The sequence below is a fragment of the Xiphias gladius genome, chromosome 9, assembly GCF_016859285.1.
Source record: "Xiphias gladius isolate SHS-SW01 ecotype Sanya breed wild chromosome 9, ASM1685928v1, whole genome shotgun sequence".
In the NCBI taxonomy this organism is placed as follows: domain Eukaryota; kingdom Metazoa; phylum Chordata; class Actinopteri; order Istiophoriformes; family Xiphiidae; genus Xiphias; species Xiphias gladius.
Window position 1 is genome coordinate 19,858,072 of NC_053408.1, and position 11,485 is coordinate 19,869,556.

At 40.9% G+C, this 11,485-nt stretch overlaps 2 protein-coding genes across 2 annotated transcripts in view; one reads left to right on the plus strand and one right to left on the minus strand.

Moving 5' to 3' along the window:
- The window catches only part of LOC120794246 (growth arrest-specific protein 7-like), a 60,331-nt gene extending 56,361 nt beyond the window's left edge, over positions 1–3,970 (minus strand). Inside the window, exon 1 of the mRNA XM_040135116.1 lies at positions 3,572–3,970. Coding sequence (XP_039991050.1) covers positions 3,572–3,751 — 180 coding nt within the window. The 5' untranslated portion in view covers positions 3,752–3,970. The remainder of the gene's footprint in view (positions 1–3,571) is intronic.
- A 4,896-nt stretch (positions 3,971–8,866) lies between these two features.
- Positions 8,867–10,037, plus strand: LOC120794717. The gene is made up of 4 exons (XM_040135971.1): positions 8,867–8,932; positions 9,023–9,646; positions 9,794–9,833; positions 9,946–10,037. The coding sequence occupies exons 1-4, from the start codon at positions 8,867–8,869 to the stop codon at positions 10,035–10,037; spliced, it is 822 nt and encodes a 273-aa protein (XP_039991905.1).
- Positions 10,038–11,485: the final 1,448 nt, after the last annotated feature.

The window sequence follows — 11,485 nt, forward strand, 5'->3', positions numbered from 1 at the left end:
ACCTGAATTTATGATCATTTACGATCATACAAAGTGAGGCAACTGAAAGAGCAATGTTGATTTCCTTACAAAGCCCCTCTGAGTATGGAATAAATGACCAGAATGAGGAAATAGAGAAGTGGCTTTTTGTTTCACCATCAGCCATTTCACTGTGCCATCCTGCAGCCGCAGCAACACGTCTGATCAACCTGCTGCTGACACATTCAAGGAGAATGGGAGAAACTTCCAGTTCAATTATATGTGATTCAGCCAACAGTATGTGATGCTTGAGCTGAATCTTCTCTACTCCAAAGTAACCACTGTAATACTGATACTGATACTGAAGCCAAACAGGTAAACATTATCAACCAATAAAGGGCTATCGATTTCAATATTGACATCTGTATCGAAAGATCTTGCAGAAAAAGTGGTAAACAACAGCATTTTTTGTATATTTACATTCAGTTTTTCACACATTAAGTCTAATAAGGTAGTTAGAAAAAAATAATCTTAACTCAAAGTCTTCTTACTAGTTTTTTCCAGAGCTTTCCCTTGCCTATTAAGACTTTGAGAGGCTGTAGAAAACTCACAAACCTAGTAAGAGAACCCTGAGTTAACATTATTTTGTCAAGCTACTATTTCCACATTCACACTTAATATAGTTTTAGGTTAAATGTTTAAAATACTATATATTTCAATGTCATGTCCTGTTCTAAATGCACTGTTATCTCTATTGTTTACTGGCATCTTTGATGATAATGTTTATTGTTCGACCTCAATGTTTTTATGTTAAAAATAATGAATATAACTCGACCGGTATCACACTGCAGATGTTATCAGATACAAAGACTGGAAATAGGGGAAAGCAGGTAGCCTGCATGACAATCAGCAAGGGGATGAAATCAAATCGGAACTTCCTCAAACCAGTTTAGATGCATATGAGGTGAAACTTGTCTCAGTTAGCATACAGTATCAGCAGAGATGCAGCTGCTGCTCGTGCTGTTTGCCTGGTGGAACAGGTAAAGGTGATGGTTCAACACTGACCCAGCAAAGTGAACCAGTGAGCAAGCTTTCCCCACCTCACCACTGTATCACTTCTTTCATCTCTACTGGTTATTTTTAGGCAGTTCCAGAGAACAGCAGCAAGTAGAAAGAGAGGTGGGGGGTGACAATCAGCATCTGAAACCCACAAGCACTGCAAGCACCCGACCAAGCCGCAGACCACAGAGACTTTCCTTGTGATAAAAAAGACCCAAAATCAGATTAGCATGATGCTGCCTATCATAAGGGCTAAGCTCTTATATTGCCCCGCATCAGTTTCTTTTTTCTTTTTTCTTTTTTTTAAAAAGTCCCTGCACCCACCTGAGGATCAGGGTGGAGTTTACTCAGTTGTCATGGAGACTAAAAACCCAACCAACACTGGATTTTTGAGGCCAATATCAATATTGATTGATATCGATGTTTGAGAATTTAAAAAATCGGATAATGATACATAAACCAATATTATCTTCATAATATATTTTCATAAACATATGCATTCATATTGGGTTTTTTTTTTTTTACAGAACTGAGCAGCCAATATCAAAACAAAAATAAACTTGTCATTGCTTTCTGTTGGGAAAACTATGTGATGGTAGGTCTGTTTCAAAATGATCTCAAACACACGTTTGGCATTTGTGTCCTGCAGTTTCTCGTTACTTATCAGCCAACATACTGTACATGCCGATACTGTTACATCTGGCCGATTTATCAGTCTAGCTCAACTTCCAATTGCTTGTTTTGTACAACTAAAGCTGAGTTCAGACCGCAGTCTCCTCATTCATTCGAGCGGAGCCAGTCCTTTTGCGGCAACGCACCGTCATCCAGCATGGTGCTGCACTGGCTAATCCAATACTCGCAAGCCCACATTCCAAGTAGATGACTTTGTAAAGTGAAAGCTGCATTTTGTTCACTGTTCAGCTCGCACTCGTCATGACAAAAGACAAAATAGTTTTGAAATTAAATTACAAGCCATCGTGCAGTGTTTTTGCCTTCAGTGTCATAGAGCTGTTTGTCAAACTGGACTCACTGGAGCACATTTCATGTCTCACTGGTACCTGATACAACACCGCCCCACAAAGCCAGCCCCCCCCCCCCCGCGCTGTTCTAACGTGGGCCTGTTTTCAGTCCGCGGGTGAATAATAGCCCACAAGCCAATGACACTCAAGCTTAATAAATCAAAGAAAAGCAGCAAATCCTCACATTTGCCTCCTATGTCAAATGTTTGGCATTTTTGCTTAAAAATCGGTTATCAAAATGGTCTTGGTTTCAGCGCTACTTTTCATAAGTCATACTTAAACACAGCCTGATAATCAGCCAGAACTTCACCCTCGATTCACCTCGCCATTTGAATGGCTGAACAAATTAGAAATATGATTCAGAGGACCGGGACCGGGCGATTCAGTGAACGGGTGATACTTTACTGGTCCCTGTAGGGAAGTTACTTTTCTTTCCAACGCTGCAGACAGATGAGAGGTCAAGGCATCTTTGTCATCAACACTTGAGAAGGGGGGGATTGCTTGGTGCCCCCCACCCCGCACCGCCCTGCTGCCTCACCCATAAGCTCCATTCCTGAACTGGTCTGAGAGAAGATAAGGGATGTTGTACATCAACCATCTGGCGCTACAGGTTTATGTCTTCATGTTCCATGTACTGGCGATCGTATCTAAATCAGCACACGCCCAGAACCAGGACACATTACTCCGGTGCCAATGGCTCACAAATCATTTTCCTGTATACATCTTCTCACATTCAGAGTGGAGACGTGATACAAGCTGATTATAACAAACTGTCAGATCACTGGTTGGTGACACTGACGCAACCACAAACCGAGTCTTCTTCAATATTGTAATCTCAGAGCCAAAGTCAAAGAAAGAATGAAAGAAAAAAATAAAGTGGGGGATGTTTTCTGAGTTGCAGCAGGACCAGTGATTCTAAACTCCCTTGAGCATACAGAGAGGGGAGGCTGGGTGCTGGCTGGGGACGGGAGGGGTTGACCATGAAGAGAGAGAGCGAGAGAGCGGGAGAGCAGCGTGCCCTGTGCATTCACGCGCACTGAGAGGAGACCTGAGTATTTGAGAGGAATGTGTGTGGAATGAGGAAGTGTGCAGCCGCTCAGCGAGGCAGGGAGCTGACTGCTGGGAAGGTTAGAGTTAATCTGATAAGCACAACACGGGAAAACCATTTATTAGTGCATCACTCAATGCTGTCTTTATCTTCAAGTGTGTGTGGGTGCTTGTGTGTATGGTGTGTGTGTGTGTGTGTGTGTGTGTGTGTGTGTGTGTGTGTGTGTGTGTGTGTGTGTGTGTGTGTGGTTTGAACCCTCTGCCCTTGTCACTTTGTGTGTGTGCGCGTGTGTGCGGGCAACACAGAGAGGACAGAAAAATACACTTCTGACAGAAATTCATTTTCAGAAGAAATGCAGGGCCCATAAACACGCCAAAAAGTCAAAGTCACTAGGAGAAAATCTACATCCAATTAGGATCCATTCAGGACTTGGATCGAGTCCCAGTAAGTGATAAGAAGGAATAATAACTTTTCTATAGAGCCTTACCTCCAGCACCTGGACGTAACTGGAGGGGAACCATCCTCTGGCTCCATCCTTCTCTCCCTCCCACCAGCCTCCGGGCAGAGCCTGGACCACCTTAATAATCTCCCCGGCCTCGAAGCTCAGTCCCTGCTGGTGCTGCTCCCCGCTGAACGGGTACAAACTTTTGTAGAACGATCCAGACATCGCCGGCGTCCACCGATGGTGATCCTCGGCTCCTCGGGAGAAAAATGCACAAAACACTTCTCGAACCAGGTGAGTGAGTGTGTGTGTGTGTGTGTGTGTGTGTGTGTGTGTGTGTGTGTCGGGGTCCGGAGCTCGTGCGGCTCCCAGCTCGTACAGGAGCGGAGTGAAAGTTGCGTGAAGCTGGTGAACAGGTTCTCCTCCTCCTCCTGCTGTCGGGACGCCCCGCGCCGCTCTGCTCCTCCAGCACAGTCTGAGGCGACTTTACACCAGCGTCAAGCTGGACGCAGCAAGATGGGGGAGGGGACCGGAAGTCAGACCGATGTGCCTTCGAAATAAGAGCACACACCTCTTTTATGCAATCTCCATGACAACTGAGCAAACCCCGTCTGCTAAGACCCCAGGAAAAAATATCAAGTGGACCTCGAGTTTTGTTTTTGTTGTCGTTTGCATTTACTATTATATTTACTATTATTATTTATTAGTAGTAGCAGCAGTAGCTATTTGTTCTTTTTAGTTATTTATTATTTTTTAAGCTGTTTCCAAGGATCAAATATATACTACCACTCCTACTGTTCTGCTGTCAAACATTAATATTACTGCTATTACCAAGTTCCTGTACAGTAGCAGCAGTGAAAATTAGCCTACAGTGACAGTAGCGGTAGAATAGGTAGAGCAACTTTAGTAATAGCACTGCCAAACGCACTATTAATAACCTACTTTACTGCTGCCACCGACTATAAGCTTACAGTTCATTTTGTAGTTTGTTGTTAATTTCTTTCATAGTTGGAGTGTATGTAAAGCACTATGAAACTGTGTTGGGCGTATGTATTGTAAATACATACATGCAGCTACCATTCAATAACTTATGTAAGAGTGATCACTGGTGATTTTAGTGACTTTTTTTTTTTTCACTTGGCATTTGGGTCTATGCACCGTCACTCCGTTTTAGTTTGAAATATTTAGCCGGAAGTCTCGCCTTTGCTTGTGGCGCACTTGACACTGGTGCGGTCGTCGAAAGCTGCAACTCCCCTCCGGCTCTTCTTTACTTTTTCATACACCCCCTGATGATGATGTGATGATGATGATGATGATGAATATTTGACCAGATTCGGCCTCATTTTGCTACTCACTGCTACAGTTTCCCGCGCTGTTTATCACTCTTTATACTCTGTTCTTAATATATCTGTTTTAACTCTTTTATGGGCGGCTCTGCAGTTGCTCCACAAGTCCATAAGGACTGAAGGAAACCTGCACTAAAGCCTTTGTCATTTTATTTAACAGCTGAAGATGTTTCATTACTTAACTTTAGACCTGTCATTTCAAATGCAGAAGCTTTGCTCTGCGTCAGCATGCACTTGAATATGAACACTTGATAGTTCCTCTTTTGCACTGTTGCTTGGTATCATGACAGATCACTGTGTATTGTTGGCCCAGTTATCACAATGACCAATTCAAGCCACAGGAAGACATGAGGAATGGTCACTGAATGTGGCTGCAATGACTGAATACTGACACTATATTTTCTTTTCCTTCTTATTTACAATCACTAAAACCCACCTGCTGAAATAAACAGCAATCACTAAATGTTGCTGTTTCAGATCATAGCACAAATACCGCAAGGTGGCGCTATCACATCATCAACAAAGAGCCCCGTTATGTTTGGTGTAAATTGGGTATTGTATCGCATGCTTGCACGTGTGTGTGTGTGTGTGTGCACACGCGCACGTGTGCATGTGTGTCTAAGTCTGACAAGAAGAGAATCAATAGCGTCACTTTAAAATAAATATATATAACAGACTGTACATAATTAGACAAACTGCCCTCATCACTGTTCAGATTTAATAGCTCCAAAGATAAAAGATGATTCTATGGGTTCATGAAAAACATTCCCTAACATTAGTTCCAGCTTCCTCCATGTGAGAATTTGATGCTTTTTTTTGGTCTTTTACGATATTCAGCTGAATAACTCCGGGTTTTGGACTGTTGGTCGGATCAAATAAGCAATTTAAAGCTGTTATCTTGGGCTTCAGGCAATTTGCAGTTGCTTTTCACTATTTTGTTTTTTGACGTTTTAATGACCAAACGATCAATCGAGAAAATAAGTGAGAGATTAATCAATAATGAAAATAAATCTTAGTCGTGGCACTAAAAGACACAAAACATATATGTTGTTGAGAATAGAGCAAAAACATTTCTTTTTTTTCAGTATAATAAATACCATATTCAAACTATACATATACATACACCACTGTGAACACCCATTTAAATTTTTCCTATAATGCACTTTGATGACAGTTCATTTACTCTGTTTTGTCCACATCGTTCATCCTATGCATACAATCCCAAAACATCAACACGTCTTTAAAAATGAGAAAAGAAAAAAGTCAAGATCCACTCACTAGCTTTTTCTGGAGCCTTCTATCACATGTCTGAGTCTTCATCAGTGGATGGAGTTTGCTCAGTTGTCATGGACAACTGTCTCTGTCGAAGGCCACGAGGTGCAACTGAAAGCTCTGGCAAACGTTAGAAAGTAAACCTTGAGCGTTTTTGTTTTGTTAGTCAAACTACTGTTTCCAAGGTGAATAATGACTTAGCTACAATCAGTGAGCTCTTCATTCATAGTACAAAAGATGTAGATTCAATAAACTCTGAAGTTCTCTCAATGAACTCTTTTAGTTGTGTTTCTGTTAAAGAGGAAAATACGTGGTCATCAACGATGAATAATAATAATCATCATCATTTTGTTTTGTTTTGAGTATGAGCCCCATGCTGACTGTTGTCAAGAAGCATCAGAATGAAGCAGATGATGTTCTGTACATTCTTCATACACCCCGTCAATCTGAGGGACTGGTTCAGATTCTCCACTTTCAAACCACCTGAAAGCACATCTTCCTTCACTCAAACTGTGACAACTTTCTCTCTGTACCAGGTAGGTAAAGTCTTTATCTGCATTCCTTCTTTTTTACCTCTCCTTCATTAGAAAAAACAACCTTTAATTCCTTAAATTAGGGTTATGTTTATGACAGTTTGGCATACTGGTGACTTTTTCCCATGAACTAAATGACCCCAAATGTACTTGGTTTGTAGTTCTCCACATCAACATCTGAGAAAGCAGGCTGTTTTATGTCATTCTCCAAAAATTACTACTGCCCTAATGTTGTTAGGCATGCCTCACACTGAGTGAGAATTCTGAATGATTTGTTTAAATGATGCATTATCATCAAATCATCGCTGACAGCAACTTCTGCCCCAAGTGTAGGTTGTTCTTGTTTTCAATAATGTCCTCCCTTTAACACAGCGACATACTGTTAACTGTGTATCATTTTTTCATGGTGTACATTTGTTCTTTTTATTTAATATCTGAAATTAGTGTTTCCTGTTTTTCATAAGGAGTTTGACCCTATGTTCAGCATGGACACTGACTTTATTTTTAAGCAAGTTCAACACATGAGACCGTCCTCTTTCTCAGTGAGAGAGCAACAACGCTATCGAGCAGAGGTCAGTCTTATCACTGTAACCCTAAACGCGAAGGTGTGCGAATGCGTACAGTATGGCGTCTCTGAGTCCGCTGATTTATTCTGTCTTGCAGAAAATGCTCATGAGGCAGTTTATGCTCATGAAGCAGCACCATGAAGTTCCCAATTATTTATCTATGCAAGATATGAAGGCCTGGCTGCTGGCTGGGAGAAGCTTCCTGGAAGAGTGAGTTCAGAGTGACATATTAGGTCGAAGCTAATTGTAAATTCAAAATCAGACAACATGGATAACAAAATGTTTCTTATATTCGAAGGTTCCAGGAAATAGCAAAGTGGGGAGAAGCGAGAAAACTCCTCATGGCTGAATTGGTAAATAAACACAACACTGACTGTAGAGAAACTGTATCTAAATGTACATTTAAAGTGAGCCTATGTAACTTTAATTTAATCTATTAGTGATTAAATATTTTTAATGAATATGTACTGGGGGTTAAGCAGTTACATCTAGAATATGCAAGTTCTGGAAATCAAGCTCATGTTAGGATGAGACTGGAAAGCAGACAACTCTGCTCTGCTCTGTTACACTCTGCCCAGACCTTCACCTACATCATCGTTGTGTTTCCGCTGTCTCAGATAATGCATGAAGCGTCACTGTGAGAGGAGACGTGGACCAGAATGCATTCTTTGCTAATGATTTATAAATCAATTGTAAAGAACCGTTGGGTTGCGAGACTGTTGAAAGAGCTCTCTAACTAGAGTCTGATTAATAGCCAGGTTATCATCTTTAAGAGTAACTTAACGCCAGGCTAAAAGGCAGTTTCACTGTCCTCTCTGGTTTTTTTCCACCTCTGACCACATCCAGCATAAGTGATGGCTGTGGTCACAAGTGTGGTTACTTTAACCCCAACCACCAGCTTTCCCTAAACCTTACCAGGTATTTTTTGTGCCTAAATCTGACCAAACTGTGACTGTTGCACAACCTTAACCATGTGTTTATTATTTTAAATGTAACGATGACGATCCAGTACGCCTGGCACTGGTATACTACTATGGGTCATGTCTGAGGGTAGGGAAAAACAATCTATATGGTTGTTAAGGTTGGAGGACTTGTTGCAATTAAGGTTTGTTTTTAGAATTACCCATCAAGCAGTTGTAATGCAAATGGATTTTGGTCCATGATGCTCTGCAGCACTTTTCCTGAAGGTCAGAAGTCAAACAGGCCATTGGCGGAGTCTTCTTGATGAACTTGAGGGCTGAAAAGACAACAGAGAAAAATCACCAACCGAGGGTTTTTTCACAACCTGGCAAACCCAAAGTAGTGCTTATTAATGGAACCTAATTTATAAAGCTATGTATAAAGAGCTATCAGCTATTTATAAAAATATCATATACACCAACAGAAAGAGTACAGTTTTGAATGCTCAAAAGTAATCACAAATAAAGTTCTGTCCCTAATTAGAAAGGTGCTATTTTCCACATACTTAATACCAAATCACATAATGCTTTATTGGAGTTGTCCTCTGAAAGTATGAGTAAATTACAGACCTTTAAAATAAAGTGTTACCTATACCAGTTGACACTAAGAAATGAGTGATTTGCACAGGCCTGGACGTCAGCGAGGCGCATTTGTCTAAATCAGATGGAGCAAGAGCTCCGAGAGGACCTCGAAAAAGAGAAACGCCTTTCAGTGCAGTTCAGAAGAAAGGTAAAGATGACATCCGTCATTTTCTGAGTTACATTGTTAAAATTCTAGTCACTCACTCTTCTTCTCTCTTTCTCTTCCTGCAATATGAAGGTCACAGTGGAGGGCCTTCAAATGTTTCTCTCGGTGATTCGCCCTAAAGCAGAGCAGGACGTACGGACCTTCCTCTGCAACCTGTCCAACAAGCTGCTCAGCTCTTTTACTGGCTCTCACACCAGCAAGCGGTCCAAACTAGCTCTGCTCACCAAGCTGCACTGCACTACCATACCTTTAGTAACACAGATGGTGGATATAGCTCTAAAATTTCTCCTGGATGAACCAGAGCCAGTTGTTGAGGTCAAGCCTTCACATACTCGAGGTTCTGTCAAGAGCAGGGATTTAATGTTAACCTCTGATCTCAGAAACAGGACCAGAGCCGCCAGCACTGAGATTGGCAAACTGCTGGCTGACACAGCAGCTACTTGTTTCTGTCTGAATACATCTGTCACTAAAGCTCGTCTCCTGTGTATCTGCACGTCACTGGCCCGGGACATGGTCAAAGCCATTTACAAAAGATTTGTTGACCGCTCCAAAACCTTCCACCTCATGAACTTTGATGAAAGCTTCATCACTGCTAGAGAGAGCGTCATCTGTGCTGTCCAAGACATGGATGACAGAGTTCAGAGTGCTGCGTGCAGATGGGCTCACCATCAGCTTTTTACTGAGAAACACCGCATGGTAATTCTAGTGGTTTTAATCGTTGTATCAAAACAACTCATACTTTAAAATACGTACTATAAACGTACTATAAAAATATATCTGTCCTACAGTCAGAAGATCCTTTATTAATGTTGGTCAATTAAGATTTCTTAATGATTTTTTCAGACTCCGGAGGTGTGCTGTGTGGTGGCTACAGAGAAGACTGGTAAGCTGTGGATAATGTTCAAATTTTCCAAAACTTTTCCAAAACGTAATTTCATTTGAGACCCATATACTTTAATACTTCACATACGTATGTTTTTCCCTTTAACCTACAGATGAAAAGGAGAACAAAGAGGGGAAGGGAGGAGTGCTGGCTTTCTTCAGTCGTATGTGGAAAAAGATGATGAGTGTGTCTACTAAAGAGTGAATCACACCAGCTGTTCTTTTTACAGTATAATCTCAGAAAGATAAATCATAATTATTTAATAAATTACAATAAATGTAACAACCCTCTATAATCCCTTTATGTGTATCTACTGTTTACATATTGGATTTTATTGACACAGATTATATTAAATATTTAAAGCTGCACTAATCAATATGGATGAAATGACTACATTTAATGTGAAAGGTGTCTTTTGTTGTGACAAACCCACAGAGAATTATCACCAAACTCTTCAGTTCTTTAGCGCGCAGTTTCTCTCCAGGAGTATTTTAGCACCTTTCAGCTCATTGCTTTGATTTTTTCCAACCAGCAACTTTAATGTTATCTTATCATTCAATCTTATAATTCTCATCAACCTTGTGTGCAGCCCCAAGCAGCTGTTTTAAGCTGGTGAACATAATATCACATTTAGCAGCTGAAGACCCAGATATTTTTCTCAGGAATTGGTGGAAACCAAAACAGAGTTAAAAGGACAATGAATATTAGTATAATGTTCATCAGGTGCACACAAGCACGACTCCAAATGAATGCTAATGTTGCTCCATATTTGCTGGATGTATAAATAGGCAACTTTGTGCTGACTATATCAACTTTATAAGATGGAATTAAAGTTTACAGCTTTAGGGTGGCCCAGAAATGTTGATTCAATAAAGATATTACAGTCTAATTACTATTTAATACCTAATACCCACACAATGCACAGAGAATGGAGGAAATGGAGAATCAGAAGGGCCCCACTGTAATCTTTAGCCTGGGGCTCCCTAGTCCATTTATTCGTCCCTGGTCATGTCTGTCTGCTAAGAAAATACCATGAAACAATCTTAACCCAAACTGCTCCAACAGAGCTGGGCTGTCACCAGCAGAGAACTGTGGTGAGTCTGAATTTTTAAAGCTGGTAGTATTCTTTTCTGACTGGTGGGACAATAAAGATAGTTTGTTGAAATGAGTAACACTTCTGTTTTTTCATTGTTGTGCTGCATCCATAAAAGGGCTTAATCATGTGATGGGTCTTTCCCCCTCCATGCTTGTTCAAGGGAGCCCTCTAGCTGCAGATATCGTAGTATTACACATGGTACCAGAATACTGGGGAACTAAAGCACTGTGACAAGTATCTCGCTTGAACTGAACTGAACAGTGGTTTTATAGTCTTACTATCAAGAACCACTAGATTATGACAGATGTAGAAAATGTGAAAGGTCGTGTGTATGAGCTTTACACTTCAAATTAGATCCAAAAAACACACGTGTCAATAAATCAGCCAAATCACTTCCACTTCATTTAACACACAAGAATCTTTATAGGTGGGGTCAACTTCTGTAAGTGTTATTCACACAGATTATCCATGGTGCATAATGTTGTATCATACAGCCTCAATGAATTTGGCCTTCACAGCTGTGTCCTCTATCTTGTCAAACTAAGGGGGTGCCACT